This window comes from Pan troglodytes, chromosome 20, assembly GCF_028858775.2.
Source record: "Pan troglodytes isolate AG18354 chromosome 20, NHGRI_mPanTro3-v2.0_pri, whole genome shotgun sequence".
Classification (NCBI taxonomy): domain Eukaryota; kingdom Metazoa; phylum Chordata; class Mammalia; order Primates; family Hominidae; genus Pan; species Pan troglodytes.
In genome coordinates this window covers 44,800,294-44,825,160 of record NC_072418.2, presented here as the reverse complement: position 1 = coordinate 44,825,160, position 24,867 = coordinate 44,800,294, and the positions used below count along the sequence as shown (strand labels likewise).

Sequence of the window (24,867 nt, the reverse complement as noted above, 5' to 3'; positions counted from 1 at the left end):
CATACCAGTGTGTGTGCGGAGTGCCTGGGGAGTAACGGTTCAAACAAAGAAATGAATGAATGAATGAATGAACAACTGGAGGGAGGCGCAGAGGCACAGACCCATGAAGTCAACGCCAGGCAGTCACAGAGAGTTCCAGATGCCATGCCAGGCCCCACCCCGCCATCACACACACAGATCTCTTCTTAGATAATATATATTAAAAAATAAACCTCCAATTCAGGGTATAAAAACAGAGCGAAGGCACTTGGGGGTGGGGGTGGAGGGGTGGCCCCCACAGGCAATACTGAGATGGCCCGGGTCACCGTGGTGCCCTCCAGAATGGAGCCCTGAGTCCCCCAAGCAGAGGGCAGGAGGGAGAGATGGCCGAGGCTCATGCGGGGCCAGTAACCCCAGCTGGGCCCCTCCCAGGCGTGGCCCACAGCTCCCTCTCCTCAGGCCCTCGGGGTGTGAGATGCTGCGGCAGCTGTGTGGGTGGGGGTGGTCCCTCACGTCCTCTCCCCCATTCCTCTCCTTGCAAAAGGCCTGGGGGATGTAGAGAAGAGGGGAGACGGGGAGAGATGGAGACAGAGACAGGGAGAGACAGACACAGAGACAAGACAGGGAGAGCAGAGAGAGAAGGGGAGGTGGGGAGAGGCAGGCGGGCACAGAGACAGAAACAGATTATCAGAAACAGAGACACAGAGATGAGAAACACGAGGTGGAGTGGGGAGATTCAGAAAAGACAAAGAGGGAGATGGACAGAAGGGGCTGTAGGGATGCGAGCTCTGGAGGGGGACCCTCCTTTCAGGACAGCGTCCTGGCCCCCAGGTGCCCCACTCACCTTCCTGGGCGGGAACCTCAAGTGCAGCCAGGCTGGGGGACAGAGTTCCCCCCAAGCTGAGACAGGAGGGGTCGCAGGCGGCAAAATTCCTCCTCCAACTCCTGGTGGGGTGGGGGTCATGGATGAGGGGGGCCCCTTCCTTCCCCGGCCCACTCAGGGCACCCCTGGCCCGTCCCGCCCCACCTCCAGCTGCTTCATGGTCTCCTCCAAGCTGAGCAGGTTCTCCTGGATTTCCTGGGTCCGTGCTGGGCTCAGGGGGCCGCCCCCTGGGACCCCATCCCCATCTCGAGGAGGCCCCGCCCCATTGTCTTCCTCCGCCGGAAACAGAAGCTGCTTCAGGGACAGCACTGGCCAGGGGCAAGGGGGGGCGGAGTCAGGAGACCAGGGGGCTGGGCTGGGATCTGGGATGGGGGATTCTGAAGGGGATGTGTAGGGGCTGGAGGTGAAGGTGGGTGCCAGGCAAGGCTGAGCAGATGGGGTTCGGGGATCCAAAGAGAGGTGAAGAAGTGAGGCTGGGTTTAGGGTTGGGACAGGGCAGGAAGGTACTGAAGACAGAGATGTGTTCAGGAAGAGGCTAAATATAGAATCAAGCAAGGGATAGTGGCTGCAGAAGAGGGACGTGGGCACCCAGGACAGTGGTGCAGGCTGGGTGGGTTTGGAGCATTTGTTTTCTGGCAGCTGGGCGTAAGGAAATTTTTGACGTGCAGAGCCTTGTTCTAGTTGGAACAGAGGCACTGTTTGGGCTGGTGGCTACCCTGGAGGGGCAGGGCTGGGCTACCTTTCCGAAGGGCCGTGGCAGCGAGCTGGCCCTCGGGGCCTGGTCTGCAGAAGGGCAGGAGGTCACTGAGGATTCTCTCAGTCCGGGCTGGGTTGGGGAACAGGGAGGGAGCTCAGATCCTGCCGGGCCTCCTGTGGATGCCTCTCTTCACCCGGCAGCCCCAACCTGGCCCCTCACCCAGCATCCCTCTGGTCTCACCATCAGCTGGAGACGTCTCTCGGCCACCATTGCCGTTCTCAGAGCTGCTGAGGAGGGGTTCTCGGGTGCTGAGGGGAGGAAGTGCTGGGTGACCCCACACCCCTGGCCCTGGGGGGCCGCAGGGGCAGGGAGACAGAGAGCTGGAGGTGGGGAGGCAGGGAGGTCCGGAGACAGAGACAGAGGTCGAGGCCGGGAGACAGGGAGACAGAGAGGCCCAGACAATGGAAGACACAGAGGCCTGGAGACAGGAGACAGACGGGGCAGTGGTGGGGTCGGCACATGCGCACACACACACACATGCATGCACACGCTGTCACACACATGCACACATATGCATACACACACACCATACACGCACACACATGCACACGCACACATGCATGCATACACACACTATATATGCATGCACAGTCACATACTTGCATACAGACACACATGTATGCACACACATGCATTCACACATGTGCATGCTCACACAGAGACGGTTCTGGAGTTGTGGAGGGAAGCCTGCCCCGCCTTCCGGCCCCACTCCCTGAACCTCCAGCTCTCTCCATGGCCCCCCTCACCTGCTCGGGCTGGGCCGGGGCTTAGGGCGAGAGGCAGGGGCAGGGACTTTCAGGGATCCGGCAGTCTCAGTGATGAGGGCACACCAGCTGGGGAGAAAGGCCAAATCCCTGGGCAGTCAGAGCCCCCAGACCCTATGCCGGGGCCTCCCCACAGCCCTCCTGTCCCTGGGAACCCAGAAACCTGGGCGTCCTCCACCCACACTCAGAACTCAGACCCCCCCTCACTTTTTCCGCTCCGACACAGTCTGTGCCACCAGCTCGTATATCTGGGCCTCCTGGTCCCAGGTAAAAAGGACGTAGAAGGCTTTGTGATCTGCAGGGAGAGGGGGAGATGGGGCTCAGAGCCCAGGTCCCCCCAGTGCCTGCCCCTCCCTGAGCACAAGCTGGAGAAGTCACCCACAGTGGTGGCGCTCTCAGGGCTCCCATGGCTCAACTCACCACTCACTGTCTGCTAATATCCAGGGCCCGATGTGTCCTCCTGAGCCCCACCTCTCACACCTCCTTATGGAATCGGGCATGTACCCTGGCTTACCTAACAAAACCCCTCCAGCCACTCCCACCCTCCAGCAGCTTCCAGTGTTTGTGGCCCTGGTGCAACTTCCCAGTAGTATGTTTACAAATCCCTCCTCACTGGACTCCTGGCCTTTCTTCTCATTGTTTACACAAGACACGCCTCTGTGCAAACACCTGCAGCAGTTCCTACCTCACTTATAAACCCGCTAGGCCTGGCCCCGCCCTGCCCACCTCCACCCACTTCTCAACCTCTTTGCTAGAATGCTGGCTCCCTGGCTCTCTAGAGGGTTCTGCTCCCCACTCCACAGGCAGCTCTGCCCAAAAGAGACACCCTCTGCCCTGGGCCATGCAGTGGCTGCACTCACCGGTGGCCACCTCGCGGGTCATGGCGGAGGTGAGCCGCAGCACGGGCCGCAGCATGGTCTTGCCATCGGGTGTGGGCGTCAGTGTCCGGCTATGGGACTTGAGCAGCAGCCGCTCGTCCTGGCGCTGGAGCAGCAGCAGCAGGTCGTCCAGCAGCAGCACATGCACCTCTACGGGGCGAGCAGTGCTCACACGGCGTGCCCCCATGCGACCCCCTCCCTGCCCTTGGCTCACTGCCCCAACACCCTGCACTAAGCAGCTGCTCTGGCACTCACCCACTGCCTTGTCCTTAGTCACCCGCCACGTCAGTGGGCCCTCGTGGACCAATTTTTTCTTGGTGATGTCCAGGTTCTGGGGCAGGAGGGGGTGATGGTTCGTGCAGGTTGGCAGGGGGTGATTGGGGTTGGTGGGGAGGGGAAGGGCAGGCCAGTGGCCGGGGATGACCACAGGCTGGGGATCATGGGATTGGCATGAGGTGGGGGACAGAACTCTCGCTTCCTGGGTGTATTATGGGATGGGCAGGACAGGCTGGGGGCTGTATCACAGAATCCCCTGGGCCAAGGAGTAGGGGGGCGGGGGAGGCAGGAGGGTACGGTCACACCTTGAATTCGCTCAGCATAGGGTCGCTGCTCTGCCGAAGGTGGGACAAGTCCAGGCGCCGCTGATAGTCCTTGAGCCTCTGGGGCAGAGATGGGAGCATTATGGGGACAAGCTAAGTGCTGGGGCTGACCTGCAGTGACCCACATTGGTAAGATGAGAGCCAAGACCAACTTCTGATGCGGGCAAGCTGAGGGTTGGGCCTGACCTCCAATGACCCTGAGAGGGAGACGCTGAGGGCCAAGCCAACCCCTGGACACACAGTGACCCTTGAGGGAGACAAGCCAAGGGGTGGGGTGTGACTTCTGGACAGGCTGAGGTAGGGTCCACCCCCTGCTCTCACACCATCCACTGTCCCGGGTGTGGGGCCAGCCCAGGCTCACCAGCAGGTCCTCCATGTCACGCACGGCTTGGTTGACGTGGTGTAGAATTTCCCGGCAGCACTCGGCTGCCAGCTCCACTTTCTCCCGTTCTGTGGGCTCTTCTGCAGGCAAGGGAGAGAGCAGCTCTGGTGAACCCCTGCCCTGGAGGCTCCAGATTGGGCAGCCAAGGTTAGACAAAGGACAGCTGGCCGGGCATGGTGGCTCACGCCTGTAATCCAAGCACTTTGGGAGGCTGAGGCGGGAGGATAGCTTGAGACCAGGAGTTCAAAGCCAGCCTGGGCAACATGGCGAGACCCCGTCTCTAAAAAAAAAACTAAAAAAATTAGCTGGGCATGGTGGTGTGCCCTTGGGGTCCCAGCTACTTGGGGAGCTGAGGTGGGAGGATGGTAGATCCTGGGAGGTTGAGGCTGCAGTGAGCTGTGATGGTATCACTGATGAAAATGAGTGAGAAAAAAAATGTAAAAAAAAAAGAGGAGAGCCGAGGCCCAGAGATCCAGGCCCGCGGTACCTGTGTTCTGCCCGATGCTCTGCAGGAGCAGGGGGTACTTGGTTAGCCGCTGCATCTCCGTGGGGATCATGTCCTTCAGCTGCAGGCGGCGGCACCGCGGGCGGCTCTCAGCTTCCTGCGGGAAACATGCTGGCGTTGCGATGGCCCAGGCTTTGGGCTCAACCCAGGGCGCAGGCACCTAGGAGTCTGGGTCTCCAGGCCCCTCCTCCCTGGGAAGCTGGAGTCCAGACCCCACCTCACCTGCACGAAGGCACAGAACCGAGGGTCCTTGCGTTGCTTGGCTTTGAGCTGCTCTAAGGCAAATGACTGGCGGCTGCAGAAGCGGGAGGAGATTTTCTGGAACCAGGAGCCCTCAGCACCATCAAACTACAGCGAGATTCAGGCCAGGCAGGTGTCTCAGTGGGGATGGGCAAGAACAGGGACTAAAGTACGACAGGCTAGAAGCCCAGACCCTGGGACTGGAGTAGGGTGGGCTCAGGACCCGCCCCGGGCCTGAATTCCACGTGTCTAGCTGGGAGGAGCGGGAGGGCTGGGCATCTCACCCGGGCCAGCAGCACGTCTCCGATCTCCTCGATGAGGTAGCCACTCTCCTGCCTCCGCTTCACCAGGGAATCAAGGAACAGGGCTGTGGGGGCAGGAGGAAAGGGATGCTCCACCAGGGTCTGGAAGATGCTGTGCGGGGCCTGCTGTGGTGTGGTGGGGGTAGGGCTGCAGGTGTGTCTGTGTCTGATCCTCGGGACCGGATGGCGTATCTGCCCCCACCCCATGTGAACCCTGGGGTTCCCGAGTAGGTTGAACCCAGGGCTAGAACAGAGCTGCCCGTGGGGCAGTGGGGTACACAGAGGGACCCTGGCTCTGCACTCACAATGCACCTCGATGAGCTCGTCCAGGCTGGGGAAGATGTTCTGCAGCTCCTCCAAGGGGAAGAACAGGCATTCTGCCATGGGCTGGAAGAAGAGGTCGTGCAGCACCCGCAGCATGCGCACGTGGGCCGCCTCTGTCACCAGCAGCTCTGCAGGGCCACCAAAGCAGGAAGCATGTTGGGGAGGGTGCAGACTAGGGGGCATGACCTCATGGGCAGGCTAGAGGAATGAGGCAGAGCAGGGAGGAAAGCTTCCTAGAAGTTGGTGGGAAAAAACTCTCTCTGGCTAGCCATGGTGGTTCACACTTGTAATCCCAGCACTTTGGGAGGCCAAGGCAAGAGGATTGCTTGAACCCAGGAGTCCAAGATCAGCCTGGGCAACATGGTGAAACCCTGTTTCTACCAAAAATTTAAAAAAGAAAAAAAATTAGCCCAGGCATGTTGGTGTGTGCCTGTAGTCCCAGCTACTTGGGAGGCTCAAGTGGGAGAATCCCTTGAGCCCAGGAGGTTGAGGCTGCAGTGAACTATGATGGCATTACTGCACCCCAGCTCAAGCAACAGAGCGAGACCTTGTCTCAAAACAAAATGGCTGGGCACAGTGGCTCATGCCTACAATCCCAGCATTTTGGGAGGCCGAGGCAGGTGGATCACAAGGTCAGGAGTTCGAGACCAGCCTGGCCAACATGGTGAAACCCCATCTCTACTAAAAAAATACAAAAATTAGCCAGGTGTGGGGGCGGGCTCTTGTAGTCCCAGCTACTCGGGAGGCTGAGGCAGGAGAATCTCTTGAACCCGGGAGACAGAGGTTGCAGTGAGCTGAGATCACACCACTGCACTCCAGCCTGGTGACAGAACGAGACTCCGTCTCAAAAAAACAAAACAAAACAAACAAATAAAAAAAAAACCTCTCCGGGTGGAGTCATTTGCCCTCTTAAATAGCCACTGAGGGGCCGGGTGCAGTGGCTCATGCCTGTAATCCCAGCAATTTGGGAGGCTGAGGCGGGCAGATCACGAGATCAAGAGATCAAGACCATCCTGGCCAACATGGTGAAACCCCATCTCTACTAAAAATACAAAAATTAGCCAGGAGTGGTGGGCAGGCACCTGTAGTTCCAGCTACTCGGGAGGCTGAGGCAGGACAATCGCTTGAACCTGGGAGGTGGAGGTTGCAGTGAGCCGAGATCGTGCCACTGCACTCTAGCCTAGGTGACAGAGCGAGATCGTCTCAAAAAAAAAAAAAAAAAAAAACCAGTGAGGATTCCTCAACCCACTGCCTTTCCCTTTTCGCTGTGGCAGCTGGCCAGAGTGACCAATGGTCCTCATTTGCCTGCCTGGGCTTTCAGTGATAAAACTGTGAATATCCTGAGCAAATGGGGACAAGCTAGTCATCCCACCTGCCAGCAAGCTTGCAGCTGTGTTTAGTGTCTAACCATCAAGCCACATTATACAGTGGTTGACAGCCTCAGATCCAGGGACCCCCACATCCCCGGAGGGCATATGTATGAGTTTCAGGGGCCCTAGAAGTCCCCTGAGACTAAAAGCACGATTTTGTACATTATGCATATTCTTTCTGGGGAAAGAAATTGCTATCCTGTCCAACGTGATAGTCACCAGCCATGTACAACTCTTTACATTTTCGTTAATTGCAATGAAATTTTAAGTCAGTGCTCAGTTGTATTTAGTGCTTTTTTTTTTGAGACACAGTCTTGCTCTGTCACCTAGATTGGAGTGTGGTGGAGTGATCTGGGTTCATTGCAACCTCCACCTCCTGCTTCCTGGGTTCAAGCAATTCTCCTGGCTTACTCTCTCGAGTATCTGGGATTACAGGCATGCGCCACTATGCTCGGCTAATTTTTGTACGTTTAGTAGAGATGGGGTTTCACCATGTTGGCCAGGCTAGTCTCGAACTCCTGACCTCAAGTGATCTGCCCACCTCGGCTTCCCAAAGTGCTGGGATCACAGGCATGAGCCACTGTGCCCGGCCTAGTGCATTTCAAGTGCTCACCAGCCATAGGTGGCCGATGGTCCCCATGGTGAGCAGTACAAATAAAGCACATTTCCATCCTCCAGAAAGTCCTAATGGGTAGCACATGGCTCATGTTTTTTTTTTTTTTTTTTTTTTTTTATCATGTCCTTAGAAGGATCTGTGACCCAAAAAGTACTCAACTATTCCCCTAAAATTTTTGAATAAGTATCTTTTTCACTATGAAGTAATCTGTAAATAAGCTTTCAGTCAAGTCCCAAACTTTTCTCTTGGGGTAGGCACAGTGGCTCACGCCTGTAATCCCAGCACTTTGGGAGGCTGAGGCGGGCATTCAAGACCAGCCTGACCAACATGGAGAAACCCCGTCTCTACTAAAAATACAAAATTAGCCGGGCATGGTGGCACATGCCTGTAATCCCAGCTACTCAGGAGGCTGAGGCAGGAGAATCACTTGAACCTGGGAGGCGTAGGTTGTGGTGAGCCGAGATCGTGCCATTGCACTCCAGCCTGGGCAACAAGAGCAAAACTCTGTCTTAAAAAAAAAAAAAAAAAAAAGCTTTCTCTTTTTGCCACCAGCCTCCCTAGCCACCACACAATTAGCACAGGAAAAAAGGAAAAAGACAAAAATGATACACTCATTATCTCTCCATGCAGAAGCAAGCACTGCTAATATACTGATCATTCTCCCAAACTTTCCCCTGTGGGGATCTTTTCTCCCCTAAGCAATTAAGATCAAACTAGTAACAACAATCTCATTAAAATGCTCTTCCTTGACTGGGCCTGGTGGCTCACACTTGTAATCCCAAGACTTTGGGAGGCTGAGGTAGGAGGATCACTTGAGCCCAAGGGTTCGAGACCAGCCTGGCCAACATGGCGAAACCCCATCTCTACAAAGAATACAAAAATTAGCCAGGCATGGTGGTACATGCCTGTTCAGCTACTTGGGAGGCTGAGGTGGGAGGATCAGTTGAGCCTGGGAGGGTAAGGCTGCAGTGAGCCGTGATTGTGCCACTGCACTCCAGCCTGAGAGACCGACTGAGACTCTGCCTCAAATAAAAATTTAAAAAAATAAATAAAATAAAATGCTCTTCCTCTGTGCCCAGCACTATGCTAAACATTCCACACAAATCATCTCATCTTCATGAAAATATCTGAGGTAGGAACTATTAATGCCCACATTTCACAAGCAAGGAAATAAAAGCTTGCACCAGAAATGCAGTGTTCTCAACATCAGCACTGTATTGCACTACTAGAAATTTTCGGAAACGTCCCTTCCACAGTGGCATTCACATTCCATCAAAATGCTCTGTGTTGAAACAATCTGAACTTGGAACAAGAGGGAATTTGAAGCTGCCTTCAAGTTCTCCCGATGGTAAATGACACCAAGATGAACATCTCTCTGCGCCTGTCTTTGCCTTTGCCAGAGCTGGACTGTGTCCTTGGCCACAGTGGGGTGATGGGGGCAGTACTCACCGCTGATGACCTCCTGCCGCTTCACCTGGCTCTTGGGCAGGCTGTGCAGGGTGTCTGGGGGGACGAGTTCCCGCCAGCCGGGAGGCTCTTCTGGTTCAAGCTCCAGTCCCGACCGCCCCGGCTCCCCCTCATCTCCAGGCTCGGGGCTGTGGACAGAGGCCTTGTTAGGGCCCCAGCTTGGGCCATCCCGAGAAGCAGCCTTCAACCTCTTAGAGCGTTCAACCCCGGTCAGTGGCCTTGGCATTCGATGCCCGCAGGGTGGCCCGTGCAGCAGACCAGGTCTCTAGATCGGACCACACTAGAGTTCCCAGATCTCTAGAAGCATTCTACCCCCTCCTCCTCCGAGGTCTGTGACCACAGTTGGCCTCAATGACCTCGGTCTCCAACGCCCATTCCTCTGTGACTCTGACAACAATCCCTCCCTGATTCTCCAGGCTGCCTTAGTGGATGGGGGAAGGGAGAGGGTTGACATACGTGGCTCGTCGGGCAGGGCCAAGCACTGCCGTGGCGGAACTGGGGTCCATGTCCACGTCGCTCCGGGAGCGGCCCCCACCCCGGCCCTTAGCCCCGAGGCTGCCCCGGGAAGGCCGGCGGCGGTCACTCACCCGCAGGCTCTCTGAGCGCCCCAGACGCCCTGATAGCCTGGACCCCGAGGCCAAGGACAGAGTCAGGCAGATGCCGGGGACAGAGACAAGGAGAGACCAAGACAAGAACAGAGACGAAGAGAAACCAGGACAGGGACAGAGACGGGGAGAGACCAGGGCAGGGACAGAGGTGGGGAGAGGCCAGGGCAGGGACAGAGATTGGGGAGAGACGAGGACAGGGACAGAGACGGGAGAGACCAGGACAGGGACAGAGACGGGGAGAGACCAGGACAGGGACAGAGACGGGGAGAGACCAGGACAGGGACAGAGACGGGAGAGACCAGGACAGGGACAGAGACAGGAGAGACCAGGACAGGGACAGAGACGGGGAGAGACCAGGACAGGGACAGAGACGGGGAGAGACCAGGACAGGGACAGAGACGGGGAGAGACCAGGACAGGGACAGAGACGGGGAGAGACCAGGACCGGGGCAAGGGTGACCAGGACAGGGATCAAACATGCAACAGAAGAGAGGAGAGAGTCAGAGGAGTGGTGGGATTTTAGGGGCACTGGGGTAGTGGGGGGTCTTGGGGGAGGGGGATACTGAAATTTGATGGGGGAAGGGATGGGGAACCCAGGATGGAGCATAGGACTGACCCCCTCCCTTCCCTGAGGCAGGGGGATGGCAACAGAGGGGGTGTTATGGGGTGGGGAGGATTTCCATACTTAGCTCTTCAACTGGGAGGGTGATGTCCCCACCCACCCCTCACAGGGAGTGAAGGGGAGGGAGTGGCCATGGGAAGAGGGGAGGGGCTGGGAGAAATGGGGGAGGGGCTAGCCCTTCCCCCGCCCAGGGCCCAGGCACCCACCTCTTCCACCTTCTGGGGAGAGAGGGGCACAGGGTCAGAGGTGGGCCCAGACGGAACCTGACCCACCTCCCCGCACCCACCAAAGGGTCCCCAAAGCAGCGGCACAAGGACGGGCAGGAGGCAGAGCCTGCCCCCCAGCTGTAAGGGGGACAGGGCCCCCAGGGCACAGAGCAGAGGGGTGGGGGGTTGAGGGACGGGCACCAGGAGGCAGGAGCGAGGCGGGGGGTGGGGGGCAGGGGGCAGGGGGGCTTGAAAGAGAAGGGGAGGAAGGGCTGAAAAAATGAAAAGTGGCAGGGAGATCGGAGGGGGATGGAAGGTGGGGAAAGAAAACCCAGGTGAGAGAGGAGTGGGGAGGTAAGAGAGGAGGGGGAAGGTGAGAGAGGAGTGGGGAGGTGAGAGAGAAAGAGGGAGGTGAGAGAGGAGAGGGGAGGTGAGAGAGGAGGGGGGAGGTGAGAGAGGAGGGGGGAGGTGAGAGAGGAGGGGGGAGGTGAGAGAGGAGGGGGGAGGTGAGAGAGGAGGGGGAAATAAAGGAGATGGAAGGAGTGGTGGAGAGGAAGGGAGGAGGAGAAGGATTAGTGAAAAAAGGAAGGAGAGGAAGGAGCAGAGGAAAAAGGAAGGATAAAAGGAAAGGGGGGCAATGAGGAAGCAGGAGGGAGATGAGAAAAGGAAAGAAGAAGAAGGGAGAGGAATGGCGAGACCCAGAGAGCAGCAGAGGAGCAGGGGGAGCAAGAGCCTGGGACAGGCAGGCACAGATGGCAGCGGCGACCCTGCACCCACCCACCAGCGCCCAGTAAGCCACACCTCCCGCCCCTGCACCCCAGCCTGGGCACCTCTCGGTTTCGGCCCCCTCATCGGTACTCTCTGGGGGCGCCAAGGACTCCAGGCTCATTGGGCCCTGTGGGGATGAGTCCCCCAGCTCCAGGGGGGCGTCAGCACCTGTGGGGTGGAGGGAGCAGGGCTGGCTGGAAGGCCTCTGCGGCCACGAGACCCACACTCTGGGGGCCTGGAAATGCGGGGGCTAAAGCTACCCAGTGCCCGGCAGACACCACACCGCTGCTCTGTACTTCAGCACGGGACGGACAGATGTTAAGACCTCTCAGAACATGGCCACTAGGGGCAGGAGCATGAAGATGCAACAGAAGTGGGTGCCCCTGTGTGTCCTGGGTGGATGGGGACCCCAGGCCTAGCAAATAGGTCACAAACATCTCTCCCACCCAACCAGACTGCAGCCCCCTGAGGTCGGGAGGGCCCTGGATTCCGTGCTGCCTCCACGTCCATTCATCCTCCCCACCCTCTCATACTCCTTTAGAGAAAAGCAAACGGAGGCTAAGAAAGGGGAGTCATATCCAAGATACTAAATAAACACAAGCAGTCAGCAGAGCTGGTGTGTGAGCCCTGGCCTGGCCATGCAGAGATCCAAGGGCCTGAGGCCACAGTGGTGTAAGGACGGTGAGGGATGAAGCTCATGGGGCTGGCGGGCTCCCCACCTAGGGGGCCAGCAATGCAGCTCAGAGGGTGGACTGGTCATGTACTCAGGGAAGGTTCTGGAAAAGGAAGGGTTGATGGAAAATGTAGTCCAAGGGGGTGGGAGACGCAGCACCAGCAGAGAGGTCAGAGCCTGGGAGGAAAGCTGTGGAAAGGGCAAACTGAGGGAAGGGGAAAGTTATGAATGACAGTGGTGACCAGGAGCAGGGAGGAGCGGATGCTGAGAGCAAAGGGGAGGTGTTGCTGGGGAATGGCTTCTATCTGGGGGTGCCAAGGGGGCAGGCAGCACCCCCACCCTGGATCGCCGGGCCTCACGGAGCCCTGGCCCAGGAAACTCTCACCTGGTTCCCGGTCTGGGCTGTCCAGGGACAGAGGGTGCAGAGAGACTCCAGGGGTGTCCTGCCCAGGAGCCCCGATATTCCGGTCCCGAGAGGGCATCCCCACGCCTCCCTTCCGGTCTGTAGCACCTGGCTTCTCGGCTGGGGAGACAGTGAGGGAGAAAGAGGGAGATAAGAGAACAGTAAATCCACAACTGCCAGGGGATGCAAGAGGCTGTGCTCAGGCCCTTCCCCACCATGACAAGGAGCCCCTTCCTCCCTCAGACCCAGGAGCCCTCAGACCCAGGAGCCCTCATCCCCTCCTCCCTCAGACACAGGAGTCCAGGCCCCCAGCCCCTCCTCCCTCAGACCCAGAGGTCCAGGCCCCAGGCCTTCCTCCTTCAGACCCAGGAACTCCCCCAGCCCCTCCTCCCTCAGACCCAGGGGTCCAGGCCCCAGCCCCTCCTCCCTCAGACCCAGGGGTCCAGGCCCAGCCCCTCCTCCCTCAGACCCAGGGGTCTAGGCCCAGCCCTTCCTCCTCAGACCTAACAGTCCGAGTCTGAGCCGCTCCTCCCTCAGACCCAGGGGTCCAGGCCCAATCCCTCCTACCTCGGACCCAGGGGTCCAGGCCCCAGGCCTCCCTCCCTCAGACCCAGGAGCTCCCCCAGCCCCTCCTCCCTCAGACCCAGGGGTCCAGGCCCCAGCCCCTCCTCCCTCAGACCCAGGGGTCCAGGCCCAGCCCCTCCTCCCTCAGACCCAGGGGTCTAGGCCCAGCCCTTCCTCCTCAGACCTAACAGTCCGAGTCTGAGCCGCTCCTCCCTCAGACCCAGGGGTCCAGGCCCAATCCCTCCTACCTCGGACCCAGGGGTCCAGGCCCCAGGCCTCCCTCCCTCAGACCCAGGAGCTCCCCCAGCCCCTCCTCCCTCAGACCCAGGGGTCCAGGCCCAGTCCCTCCTCCCTCAGACCCAGGGATCCAGGCCCAGCCCTTCCTCCCTCAGACCCAGGAGCTCCCCCAGCCCCTCCTCCCTCAGACCCAGGCATCCAGGCCCCCATCCCCTCCTCCCTCAGACCCAGGCGTCCAGGTCCCAGCCTCTCCCACACAGGCCCCCAGTATGGATGCTATGGCTGCAGGTCCATTACCATCAACCTCTGCTTTGAGGTGTCGAAAATCTGGAACTGAAATGAGAGAGAATGAGACAGTGAGTGGGAGCAGCTGGGGAAGACAGGGGAGGGCAGAGTCCAGAGCCGCCTTACCCTGGGGCTCTCCCCGGTTCCAGCGGGCGGCATCCAGGATGCTGCTCAGCCCCTTCTTGGTCTTGGCAGGCTCGTCCGACCGCCGGTTCCCCATCACCTGTGAGAGGGCGGGGAGGAAGACCAGGCTGAGCATCTCTGAGACAACAACAAAGCAGAATTTGACACTAGGTGTCCAGAGTCATGAGGCTCCCAGGGCGTCTCTGGAGAGGAAAGGGTCAGGACGGGGCACTGAGGGAAGCACCTTTTTCCGGAAGAAGTTCCTCCCCGACTTCTTGTCTCCACTCTTGGTCCGCACCCCAAGGTGGCGCATGTACAGGCCAATGGCGTTGACCACGGCAGCACTGTAGGGAAGGGACAGTGAGGGCTCAACACACACAAAGACACACACACACTCTCTCTCTCTCTCTCCCTAGAGGCAGAGGCCTGGCCCCCCACACACACACGCACACACACACACATACACTCTCTCTCTCTCTCCCCCTAGAGGCAGAGGCCCGGCCTTCCCATCCTGACCCCACAACTACTTCCTGTGAGACTCTGAGGAGAGATGAGAGGCTTCAAAAGGACAGGGGCAAGGGCTGTTACCCAATGCCCAGGACCCAAGTGTCCAGGCCCCAGGCTCCTCCTCCCTCAGACCCAGGAGTCCAGGCCCCCAGCCTCCTCCTCCCTCAGACCCAGGCGTCCAGGCCCCCAGCCCCTTCCTCCCTCAGACCCAGGCGTCCAGGCCCCCAGCCCCCTCCTCCCTCAGACCCAGGCGTCCAGGCCCCCCAGCCCCCTCCTCCCTCAGACCCAGGCGTCCAGGCCCCCCAGCCTCCTCCTCCCTCAGACACAGGCGCCCAGGCCCCCAGCCCCCTCCTCCCTCAGACACAGGCGTCCAGGCCCCCAGCCCCCTCCTCCTTCAGACCCAGGCGTCCAGGCCCCCCAGCCTCCTCCTCCCTCAGACCCAGGAATCCAGGCCCCCAGCCCCCTCCTCCCTCAAACCCAGGAGGCCGCATGCCTCTCCCTGCCACCCTCCCTGCCCCCCTCACCTCTTTTCTTCGTCGGTAGAGATGGTATGTCTGTAGGAGGAAGAGAGATGTTTGTGACATATTTGCTAGGCCTGGGGACCCCATCCACCCAGGATACATCTCAGGGTTGCTGTCCCGGGATAGGCAGGGGGAAGAGAGACAGAGAGGGGACACTGTAGAAGGGATTGGGAAGGACTGTCACAAGAGGGACGGAGGTCTCTCATCCAGGAGGATGGGATCCAAGTGCCAGATCATGGACAAGACCCAGAAATGACAAGGGAACACCAAAGCTGGAAAGGGAAGACTCAGATTCAAGGTGAGTTAAAACGCCAGGGTAGAGGAAGACCCCCAGTGCCAAGAAATGAACTCTGACCCTGAAGAGGGAACCTGCAAACGGGATGGAACATGCCAGAGGTAGCACGGGTGCCCTGGTGCTGGGGAGGGGCAACGCTCCCACCAGGGCTGGCCTACTCACTGCATCTCCTCCAGGTGCATGAGCAGCCGCTCCGCCACGTGCCGCTCCCGGGCCTCGTAGCTGGCTCGGTCCCGCCCAACCCAAGCCTCCAGCTGGGCCAGCTCCTGCTCCCAGGGCGTCATGCCCATGAGCCGCTTGGAGCGGAAGTCCTCCAGCTGCCGGCCCACGGCTGCCTGCTGGCTTTGCACCACCTCCTGCACGAACCGCCGCTGGACATCCTCGGAGATGAGGTCAGCCCTAGTGCGGTCTGCAGGGACACACATGGGGGCTAGGGTCCAGTTCCCTGGTGGCTTGGACCATGGTCCCCACCCACCCTTGGACTCCAACAGCCACACGTCCTGAGGCCGCTGCCAAGAAGGAATGAATGAATCTCGGCTGTCCGAGCAGAGCATGGGAGTGCGGCCTCCCTCCCCTTGGCCTCCTGGGAGGTGTGGTCCCTGCTAGACACCTCTCCCTCATCCCATCCTTCTCCTTACCAAGTTCAAAGGCGACGTTGGGAGGGACCGGCACCCGGAGAACCTGCTCAAGAGAGAGAATGGGGTGAAGAGGAGGACTTGGTGTGCTGAGATGCAGGCCGGGAGGACTGCCAGGAACCCTGGTCTAAGCGAGGGTGCTGGGGAAGGCCTGGGTCAGCAGCTGCCCTCAGGGCAGAGGTTGGGGACCGCATGGTGACTCTGCAGGCCCAAACAGGGATTGCAGGGTTGGGGCAGCTTGAAGGTCTCTCACCGCTGTCTTCTCCAGGAAGCTGTGGTAGAAGTCCAGGAAGGCCTTCTTGGCCTCCTTGGGGCCCAGTGAGCCCAGCATGTCGGCATGCAGACAGCAAAGCTGGGGGAGACACACAGCATGACTCTCCGCTCCCTCACCCTGCCTCAAACCACACTCTCCCTTTGAAAAGGGCCTTCCCCACCTCCTGGCCATCCTATGACTGTGGGACTCAACGGCCACCTCCTCTGGGAAGCACTCCCTGACCTCCACCCCTAAAGCCAGGCCCTGGGTTCCCCTGCAGGCTCCCTGGGGCTGCCATGAGCATTTTCTAATTTTCCATCCTGTGCTATGGTCCTTTGTGGTTCTTCATCATGGTCTCCTCCCGGCAATAATGACAACAACTACTACTACTGTCTATACTGACGGCTTAGTGTATGCCAGACGCTGCTGTACACCCTCTACATGCATTAACATGTTCAATCATAGGGACCGTCATTATCCCCATTTTACAGATGAGAAAACGGAGCTCAAGAAGTTTAGTCAAGCTTAGTCGCACAGCTAGGCCAGGCACAGTGGCTCACACCTGTAATCCCAGCACTTTGGGAGGCCAAGGCAGGTGGATCACATGAGGTCAGGAATTTGTGACCGGCCTGGCCAACATGGCGAAACCCTGTCTCTACTAAAAATAAAAAAATTAGCCGGGTGTGGTGGTGGGCACCTGTGATCCCAGCTACTCGGGAGGCTGAGGCAGGGAGAACTGCTTGAACACAGGAGATGGAGGTTGCAGTGAGTGGAGATTGTGCCACTGCACTCCAGCCTGGGTGACACAGAGCGAGACTGTTTCATAAATAAATAAATAAATAAAACCCAAAATCACACAGCTACTAAGTGGCAAAGTTAGGATTCGAATCCAGGCAGCCTGTCTCCACTACACTCCACTGCCTGGAAAGACTGTGAGCAGCTTAAGGGTTTGTGTGTGTTGAGGGGTGTTGTAGGTTGATCCATCTGTGTCCCAGATGGTGCCTTGTGCATACTGAGGGCTTGGAAAGAACAGGTGGACAAGTGGGGCTCACTCTGTCATTCGTCAAGCATTTCCTGAGTGCCCGCCCCTGTGCTGGGTGACAGTGGGGACTCCAACCTGTCCTGGCTCCTGGGGGCTCTCATCTGGGAAATGAACTCACTCCAATGGGAGTGGGACTTTTTCTCCTTTTTCTTTTTTGAGATGGAGTCTCGCTCTGTCACCCAGGCTGGAGTGCAGTGGCGTGATCTCGGCTAACTGCAACCTCCTCCTGGGTTCAAGCGATTCTCCTGCCTCAGCCTCTGGAGTAGCTTGGATTACAGGTGCCTACCACCATGCCTGGCTAATTTTTTTTTTTTTCCGCCTAGGCTGGAGTGCAATGGTGCAATCTCGGCTCATTGCAACCACCACCTCCCAAGTTCAAGTGAGTCTCCTGCCTCAGCCTCCCGAGTAGCTGGAATTACAGGTGTGTACCACTGTGCCTGGCTAATTTTTGTATTTTAGTAGAGATGGGATTTCACCATGTTGGCCGGGCTGGTCTTGAACTCCTGACGTCGGGTGATCCACCTGCCTCAGCCTCCCAAAGTGCTGGGATTATATGCGTGAGTCACTGCGCCTGGCCAATTTTCATATTTTTAGTAGAGACGGGGTTTTACCATGTTGGCCACGCTGGTCTCGAACTCCTGATCTCACCCATCTCAGCCTCCAAAGATACCCACCTCAGCCTCCAAAGTTCTGGGGTTATAGGTGTGAGCCACCATGCCCGGCCCCACTTTTTTTTTTTTTTTTTCAAGACAGGGTTTCACTCTTGTCGCCCAGGCTGGAGTGCAGTGGTGCAATCACTGCAGCCTCAACCTCCCAGGCTCAAGCTATCCTCCTGCCTCAGCCTCCCAAAGTGTTGGGACTACGGTCATGAACCACCAGGCCCGGTCCTCCTTCTCCACTTTAAACAGTTTTAACACATCTATATCCACTCTTCACACCCCCCAAATATAGCAAAATTCTAAGACAGGCCAACAGGAAGCTGCCCAGGGGACCACAGCTATCTCTGATTGGCTCCCCACAAGATGATGAGGTGAGGGAGCTATGCGAGAATAAACCTCAAAATGCCCAGAGGCCGCCGGGGTCACCTCAGGCAAGTCCCTGACCCTCTCTAGGCCTCAGTTTCCACATCTGTAAAAGAACATGGTAGTCAGCATGATCCCTGGGCTGATGTCCACAATCTGGTGTTCTAGAAACCCCAAGGCTTAAATAGGGGACCCCCTTGCTCAGAGGGCCAGAGTCTCCATGCATGTGGTTGTGGGGGGAACCACTCTTCTGGAAAGAGAATGTAGACGGGGGAAAGACTGCAATTTCCTAATTTTCTGCATATCTGATGGTTTGGCGTCCGGATGACCAGCCTCTGGTCTTGCAGCTGACATGTTCTTCTTTCTGCATGCCTCGGGCACTTCTCCCCACTCTATCGGTTTCCTGGTTTTCTGGAGGGGTCCACTATGCATGTCCACATGGTGCAGTGCCCTGGCTGTCCCCAGGCTGTCCTCCTATCCTGTGCTGGGCTGGACGGGGTCTTCTTGGGATGAGACCCTTGTCTACAGATCCCCTGCCAGCCAGCACTGTGGCCTCTCCCTTTCTAAATCACCTGCTGGGTTTTCTAGACTCTGCGGGTGTTTCTGGATGGCACGGTTGTCCATCCACATCTCCCAGGTATCTTCTGCCTCATCCGGAGGCTTCTGGATCCACAATTGTGTGGTCTGCCTTGTGAGCTGTGTGTGGTGGTTTTCTTGTTTCCAGATCAGGGCCTGCTGTGCTCCCTAGACCTGGGATGGCTAACAGCTTCTTTTTCCCAACCATCAATCGTGAATGACTGCGTGCTGGCATCTGCCAAAAAGGCTTTGGAGAGAAGGATTTGGTCCCCTAGAGTCCACGGAAGGGCGCTGCCACAGGCTGATGGGGGCGCTGCCACAGGCACAGAGTGGGATGGGATGTGATTTCTGCCAGGCTGCTGGACTCTCTGTGGCTCCGCGGGGTCCTGCCACGTGTACCCTGCCCGCTGCGCACTGAGATCTACCCTGGGCACTTGTAAGCCTGTTGAGGTCACGTGGCATGCTTTCTGGCTCTTGTCTAAAGCATTCTCTTTTTCTAGATCTGGCTCTCTGTGTTCTAGATCTGCTTTTCCAGACCCTCCAGGCACTAGCTCGCTGGTTTAATTCACTAAAAGCTGTGCCTGTCCCAGCCCCACCCCTCCCTGTGCCCACCCAGCCCTGCCCTCACCAGGGGTCCTGGCTCAAACTGCAGGGCCACGTGCTGCAGGAGGGCCATGAGGTGGGCTGGGCGCCGCTTCACCTGCTCCAGGCTCTGGAACTGGCTGTTTTGCTCTTCCGAGTTCTGGGGGTGCAGGAAGGGGTGAGTACAATGGGGAGAAGAGGAGGGGCCTTAGGGTTGACCCTACCCACTCCTGGCACTTCACAAGGGATCCAAGCCAGGGTTAGCTCCTGGGAAGTGGGGAGTGGTGACAGTGTCCAAAAAATGATGGTGACAGCAAGGGCAGGTGGTCAGGGAGAGTGGATGAGACTTAATATTATAATGGTGGATGATGAGGACAGAAATTAGGAGAGAAGAAATTGGGGTCCATGCTGGGGGAGGAGAGAGCAACGATAAGAAATGGGGTTAAGAGTAAGAAGCGTGGGCGTCTATGCTGCTGTGTGGGGTCGGCAAGGTGAGGAAGGAGGTACCAGGGAGATGAGAGGATGAGACAGACCGTGGGAAGAGGCCAAGAAGACAGCATCTGCGGGTGGGAGGGGACCTGGGGCGGGACACTGAGCCTGGGACAGAGCTTTTCCACCCTATCTCCCACTCACTGTCTCCAGCTCGTTCTCAAAATCCTCATCCTCAGCCCCGATGATGCTGACGGGAACCAGGCCAGGCCGGGAGGGGCCTGGGGAGGCCTGTGGAAAGGGAGGGCAGCTTCAGTCCACAGGACTCCCCACCCACAGCCCCAGAGTCCCCTCACCCCTTGCTCTGTCCACTCACCGCCCCTCGGGCGAAGTCTTCCATCTCCCTGGGCTCTGCAGGGCTGGGGGAAGAGGAGGGGCTGTGGTTAGGAGGGTGGGAGGAGGCGGCCCAGGGTGGTTACTCACAGATTCCTGGCCCAGGTGTGAAGGTGAGTAAACAGCCTCCCCCATCCCAGCCTCCGCAGCTCAATGGGGCCTCTGTGTGGCCACAAAGAGCCCTTCAGAGACCCGCCAGGGGGCGGGAGCCCAGGGACGGGAGCCTTGCGGGGGCAGGCGTTGGAGGCTCAGGAGCCTGGGTCCATGGGAAGGCTGAGTCTGACAGCCTGCAATCTGGGGTCCCTAATGCCCTAATGGAAGAGGGGGCTGGGGGCCTGGACTCCCAGGTTGGAGGGACCAGGGGCCTGGGGGCTAATTCCTGAGGGCACAGCCCAGAGGCAAGCGGGGATGGGAGGGTTAGAGGAGAGGCGGGAGAGAAGTGGGGTGCAGGGGTCTCCTCTGGTCTGTGACAGGCCTGGGACAGGATGTTGCCTTGGAACCCACCAGCCCCACTTCCTGTGACAGGAAGTCACAATGGCAAACCCCCAACCCCCAACTCTCCACATAAGAAAACAAAACTCAGAACCCTCCTCCCTCAGGGACTGGGAGTCCCCAAACCCAGAAGTTCTTCTTTCCCCCAGGGACCTCATCTCTTCCCAGGCTTCCAGTCCCAGAAACCAAGTGATGGGGCCTCAGACAGCCCATCTCCAAGGTGCGTCTGTCCCCTCCACCCTACGTGCGCCTTGGTCTGTCCGCAGCCAGCTCTCCTTGGCTGTCTGTCCCTTGAATCTGTCTCATGTCTTGGTCTCTTTTCACCCTGTTTCCTGATTTTTCTGTTTCCCTTCCTCCAGACCTGTCTCATTTTCCCCACCATCCCTGCCTCTCCTCCCTCCATCTCTCCCTCTCAGCGGTGACACCCCCTTCCTGCTTCTGTAGCTCCGTCTGTCCTGTCCCTGTCTCTGTGCCTCTGTCCTCCCACATCTGGTTTCTGCAGCCACCATCCTCACACCTCTCTGAGTCACGGTCTCATGTGCTGTCTCTCATCTCTCTCCATCCCTTTTTCTCCCCCATCTCTTGCTGTCTTTCCCATCTTTGTCTCTCCTTGAGTCTCCACTTCTCTCTGAGTCTTTCCACCGACATCTTCTGTGTCCTTAATTAGTCTGACTAATGCCACGGAGCCCGTGTCAGGCGGGAAGGAGCTGTGGAAAGAGGGGTGGGGTGGACTGGTGGCGGGGCTCCCCACAGCCCAAAGCTATTTATAACCCAAGCCAGCAGAGACCCGCCCTTCTCCTGCTTTATGGGCCTCCTCCCTAGCTCCCCAGTAAATGGTAACCAGGATTTTGATGATTAAACAATGATGCTTTCTAGAGTGTCCAAATGCCACCCTGTGGGTCCACCTGGGGAAGGCATCATTTTTATTATTTCCCACAAAGTGTATTGTCCAATATCTAAGCTTGGGCAATTCAAGATTCAAGTACTGTTAAACATTCACTTTAATAAATTTGCAAACTGGCCAGGCGAGGTGGTTCATGCCTGTAACCCCAGCACTTTGGGAGGCCAAGGTGGGAAGATCGCTTGAGCTCAGGAGTTTGAGACCAGCCTGGGGAACACGGTGAGACCCTGTCTCACTATGAAACATGACCACGGACGTGGAGGGTGCATGCTCATCCCACTCAGAGGTAGAAACGCTCAACTGAGGCAGGGAGATTTTAAAAAGGCAAAGGAGGGGATACTCATTATCTTTGCAAGTGCTTGGTGCCAGGTCTGGAACTGTGCACTTGCCAAGTTCTTATCTCCTTATTCCTTATCACAATAATAATGAAATGACAGCTGACACAGAAGAGACACTTAGTATGTGCCAGGCATGGCGTCGCTGGTTGACAGGTAATAACTCATTTAATCCTCTCGGTGACTCCAAGAGATCATTATTATTCTCATCTCCATTTAACAAAGAAGGAAACTGAGGCACAGCTCATAAGAGGCAGAACCAGGACTCAGACCTGGGCAGTCGGGCTACAGAGTTTACGCATTTAAAATAAACTGCATTTGGTGGACGCAGTGGCTCACACCTGTAATCCCAGCACTTTGGGAGACCAAGGCAGGTGGATCACTTGAGCTCAGGAGTTCGAGACCAGCCTGGCTAACATGGTGAAACCCCCATCTCTACAAAAGATAGCCAGGTGTGTGGTTCATGCCTGTAGTCACAGCTACTTGGGAGGCTAAGATGAGAGGATCGCTTGAGCCCAGGAGGCAGAGGTTGCAGTGAGCCAAAATTGTGCCACTGCCCTCCAGCCTGGGCGACAGTGATGTCTTAAAATAAAATAGGCTAGGCACAGTGGCTCTCGCCCGTAATCCCAGCACTTTGGGAGACCAAGGCGGGCGGATCACGAAGTCAAGAGATCGACACCATCCTGGCCAACATAGTGAAACCCTGTCTCTACTAAAAATACCAAAATTAGCTGGGCGTGGTGGCACGAGCCTGTAGTCCCAGCTACTCGGGAGGCTGAGGCAGGAGAATCGCTTGAATCCGGGAGGCGGAGGTTGCAGTGAGCTGAGATCGCGCCACTGCACTCCAGCCTGGTAACAGAAATGAGACTTTGTCTCAAAAATAAATAAATAAATAAAACAAAATAAAACAGAGAGCATTGCTTCAGAGCATGGGGAGCCCCCACCCTACCCTTCAGAAACTAAAATCTGAACCAAAGCTCTGAGACACATCATGTCTTCTTACGGATGCCTGGAAAAGTCACGGGTATGTGGTCACTATGGCCTAGGCAGGAGTGCAAGTTGGATACGGCTGCTCCACAGAGGCTTGGGGGTTGGAGATGATGGAGGCGAGGAGTGTCGCCTGTTTAGGAGGAGGGGTTTGGGGGAGTCCCACAAAGGCTGGAGAATTATAGGTGAAGCTGTCAGAGAATAGATGGATCTATAGGCAACTGACAAGGCCTGGGGGGTCCAGCAGAGGGAGCACTGCGTCCATGGGGCGCTGGGGGGTTAGGGCTGGTTTAGAAGGTCCATGGGTTGGGGGGCCACATGGGTGTTGAGTTCTATGGAGGTCTCAGGGTCTATAAGGTGTTGAGCAGGTGACTCAGGGTCTCCAAGAACTTCTGGGAGCCTTAAAGAACCTAAAAGAGTCGTTGGAATGTGTAACTCCCCAGATTCTATTTGACACACAGTGGGTCTAAAGGATCCAGGGATCATACAGGATCATGATTCTATAGGGACAGCTGCCAGTCTGCGGAACCTCTGGAGACTTAAAAGGGGCTCAGAATTCCATAGGGGTGCGTGGTGGGTCCCGAGACCCATGGTCTATAGAGCCCCGGATTCTAGGGGATGCCACTGGTCTATGAGGACCCCACGTCTATAAGAAGCCAGTTCTCCATGGGGGGCTGGCAGGAACCTGGAGGGTCTGTAAGACTTTATACGGAATGCGGCGGGTCTACACGAGACCCAAATCTTACATGGACGTGGCGGGTCTTACGCGGGCCCTAAATCCTACGGGGGACGTGGCAGTGTGCACGGCCAGGGATGCCGGGGAGGACGTGCAGAGTCAGGGTCTGACACCCGCTGGGGACCGCGTCCCTCACCTGCTCCAGGTGGAAAGAGAAGCCATCGCCGCCACCGGAACCGAAGCCTCCGCGCGCCGGCTCCGCACTCTCCCCACCCCTGCCGCCGCGTCGCTCTAGCCGCCCTGAGTCCACCTTTGCGCCCACCTCCACTCCTCCTGCCAGCCGCTCTAGCCCGGCTCCTGCCGGGCTCCGGCCCCGACGACTCTACTCCTCCCGCCGGCCGCTCTAGCGCTGCACTGCGCCACGCAGGCCAGATAGGGCCGCTCTGGCCTGTCTTGGAGGGCAAGCGTTTCCGTATCTCGACTGCCCCCGTCACTCCCCGGGCCCCGCCCCGCGCCCGGAGGTGCAGATGGGTCCAACTCCTCCCGAGTTCGATCCGAGATCTCCTAGTCACCCCAGCGCTGAGCACTCGGACGGCGGACTGGGGCTCCCCGTCCTATTAGTCTCCCCACTTAGGGGACCCGCTGAATTTCCAACCCTCGTACATCAATCCCCTCCGTCTCCCACCCCCACCCCCTTCCTTTGGAACCGGAAAAGCAATAGTCTTGAGTTCCAGCACAACTTTCCCTCTGACATGCAGTGTAATCTGCAAAAAGTAATGACTTCTCTGTAGACCTCAGTCTTCCCATCCGTACAATGGGAGAAGGCCTCCAGTTCTCTCCCTACACCTGTCTCCCACGGTATAATTAATGACCTAGAAAAGAGCTTTCCGAAAACTCTTTCAAATGCACTCTGCAACTTTCAGCTTCACAGCGGCCCTCGTCGTTGTTGTTATTGTTGTTTTCCTTTTTTAGGTGGCCCTAAAGCATGCGGGGGTTGGAGGATGGCGCTTTGCGGAAAGCACGTGCGAGTTCAAATCCCAACTCCACACTGTCTCACGATGTGCGTTCCCTGGGACGAGTTGGTTTGGCTCCCCGGGCCTCGGTTTCCCCACCCGTACAATGGGAGTGATCGTCCGTTCTCCACTGAGCAGGTGGGAGGCCTTGGCCCCGGCCTCGCACCGTTCGTCCCCACCTATGGGGCACTCGTCAAGTGTGAGTTCTCCCCTCTTTGCTCCCTTTGACAGATGGGAAAACTGAGGCCCGAGGAGGGGCGGCCGCTGGTTCCGTGGGGTCCGAAGGGGGCCCCTCCGCTGCCGGCAGCGCCCCAGCCCCTCCCTCCTCCTCCCCACTTCCCCCAACAGCCGAGGGGAGGAGGCCGGGCGGGGCCGGGGACCGAGTACCTGGTGTCCGCGCGGAGGTGACCGGCGGGGCGCCCGAGGTCGGGCTCGGCGATCCCGGGCCCTGGGTCCCGGCTCCCGCTTCCTGGCTCTGGCGGGGCAGGAAGTCGGGGCGTTTTTCCGGAGGCCCCCGCCCCGCCGCCCCTCCCCGCTTCCTGCCCGCGCCCCGCGCCCGCCCGGCACCTCCGCTTCCTTCCCCTTCTCGCCGCTTGCCCGCCCCTCCTTTCCCCGCTGCGCCCGGGTCCCTGCGGGCACCGGCCCCGCCCCGGC

At 58.1% G+C, this 24,867-nt stretch overlaps 1 protein-coding gene across 20 annotated transcripts; it reads right to left on the bottom strand.

Moving 5' to 3' along the window:
- Nucleotides 1-180: 180 nt before the first annotated feature.
- On the bottom strand, nucleotides 181-24,770 carry ARHGEF1 (Rho guanine nucleotide exchange factor 1). Of its 20 annotated transcripts, none has more exons than XR_010153877.1 (30): nucleotides 24,601-24,753; nucleotides 19,793-19,835; nucleotides 19,621-19,707; nucleotides 19,034-19,147; nucleotides 15,766-15,864; nucleotides 15,516-15,558; nucleotides 15,040-15,286; nucleotides 14,586-14,615; nucleotides 13,799-13,898; nucleotides 13,558-13,654; nucleotides 13,444-13,479; nucleotides 12,328-12,465; nucleotides 11,332-11,437; nucleotides 9,523-9,690; nucleotides 9,049-9,194; nucleotides 5,595-5,741; nucleotides 5,272-5,354; nucleotides 4,970-5,095; nucleotides 4,730-4,844; nucleotides 4,222-4,322; nucleotides 3,843-3,920; nucleotides 3,517-3,592; nucleotides 3,244-3,411; nucleotides 2,591-2,678; nucleotides 2,366-2,452; nucleotides 1,800-2,037; nucleotides 1,602-1,688; nucleotides 1,007-1,170; nucleotides 824-924; nucleotides 181-525 (listed from the first exon to the last, which is right to left on the bottom strand). XR_010153877.1 is itself a non-coding variant. In XM_054673785.2 (30 exons), exons 2-29 carry the CDS (start codon nucleotides 19,814-19,816, stop codon nucleotides 841-843), a joined length of 2,907 nt encoding a protein of 968 aa, XP_054529760.1. In that variant the 5' UTR covers nucleotides 19,817-19,835; nucleotides 24,601-24,753; the 3' UTR covers nucleotides 181-525; nucleotides 824-840. The 20 variants fall into 20 exon arrangements, 17 of the variants coding, with proteins under 17 accessions (XP_054529760.1, XP_054529764.1, XP_063657804.1 ...); XM_054673785.2 differs by having other exon boundaries at nucleotides 1,800-1,867; XM_054673789.2 differs by lacking the exon at nucleotides 24,601-24,753 and adding an exon at nucleotides 23,397-23,654 and having other exon boundaries at nucleotides 1,800-1,867.
- Between the last annotated feature and the right edge of the window lie 97 nt (nucleotides 24,771-24,867).

What these genes read in the sequence shown, in the direction of transcription:
- ARHGEF1 (XM_054673787.2), bottom strand. Translation starts at nt 23,422, where the DNA reads ATGGCTTCTCTTTCCACCTGGAGCAG. An exon ending in GGTTCTGTGCCTTCGTGCAG is followed by an intron (nt 4,845 to 4,969) that starts GTGAGGTGGGGT and finishes TGTTTCCCGCAG; the next exon opens with GAAGCTGAGAGCCGCCCGCG. An exon ending in CTATGCTGAGCGAATTCAAG is followed by an intron (nt 3,593 to 3,842) that starts GTGTGACCGTAC and finishes CTCCTGCCCCAG; the next exon opens with AACCTGGACATCACCAAGAA.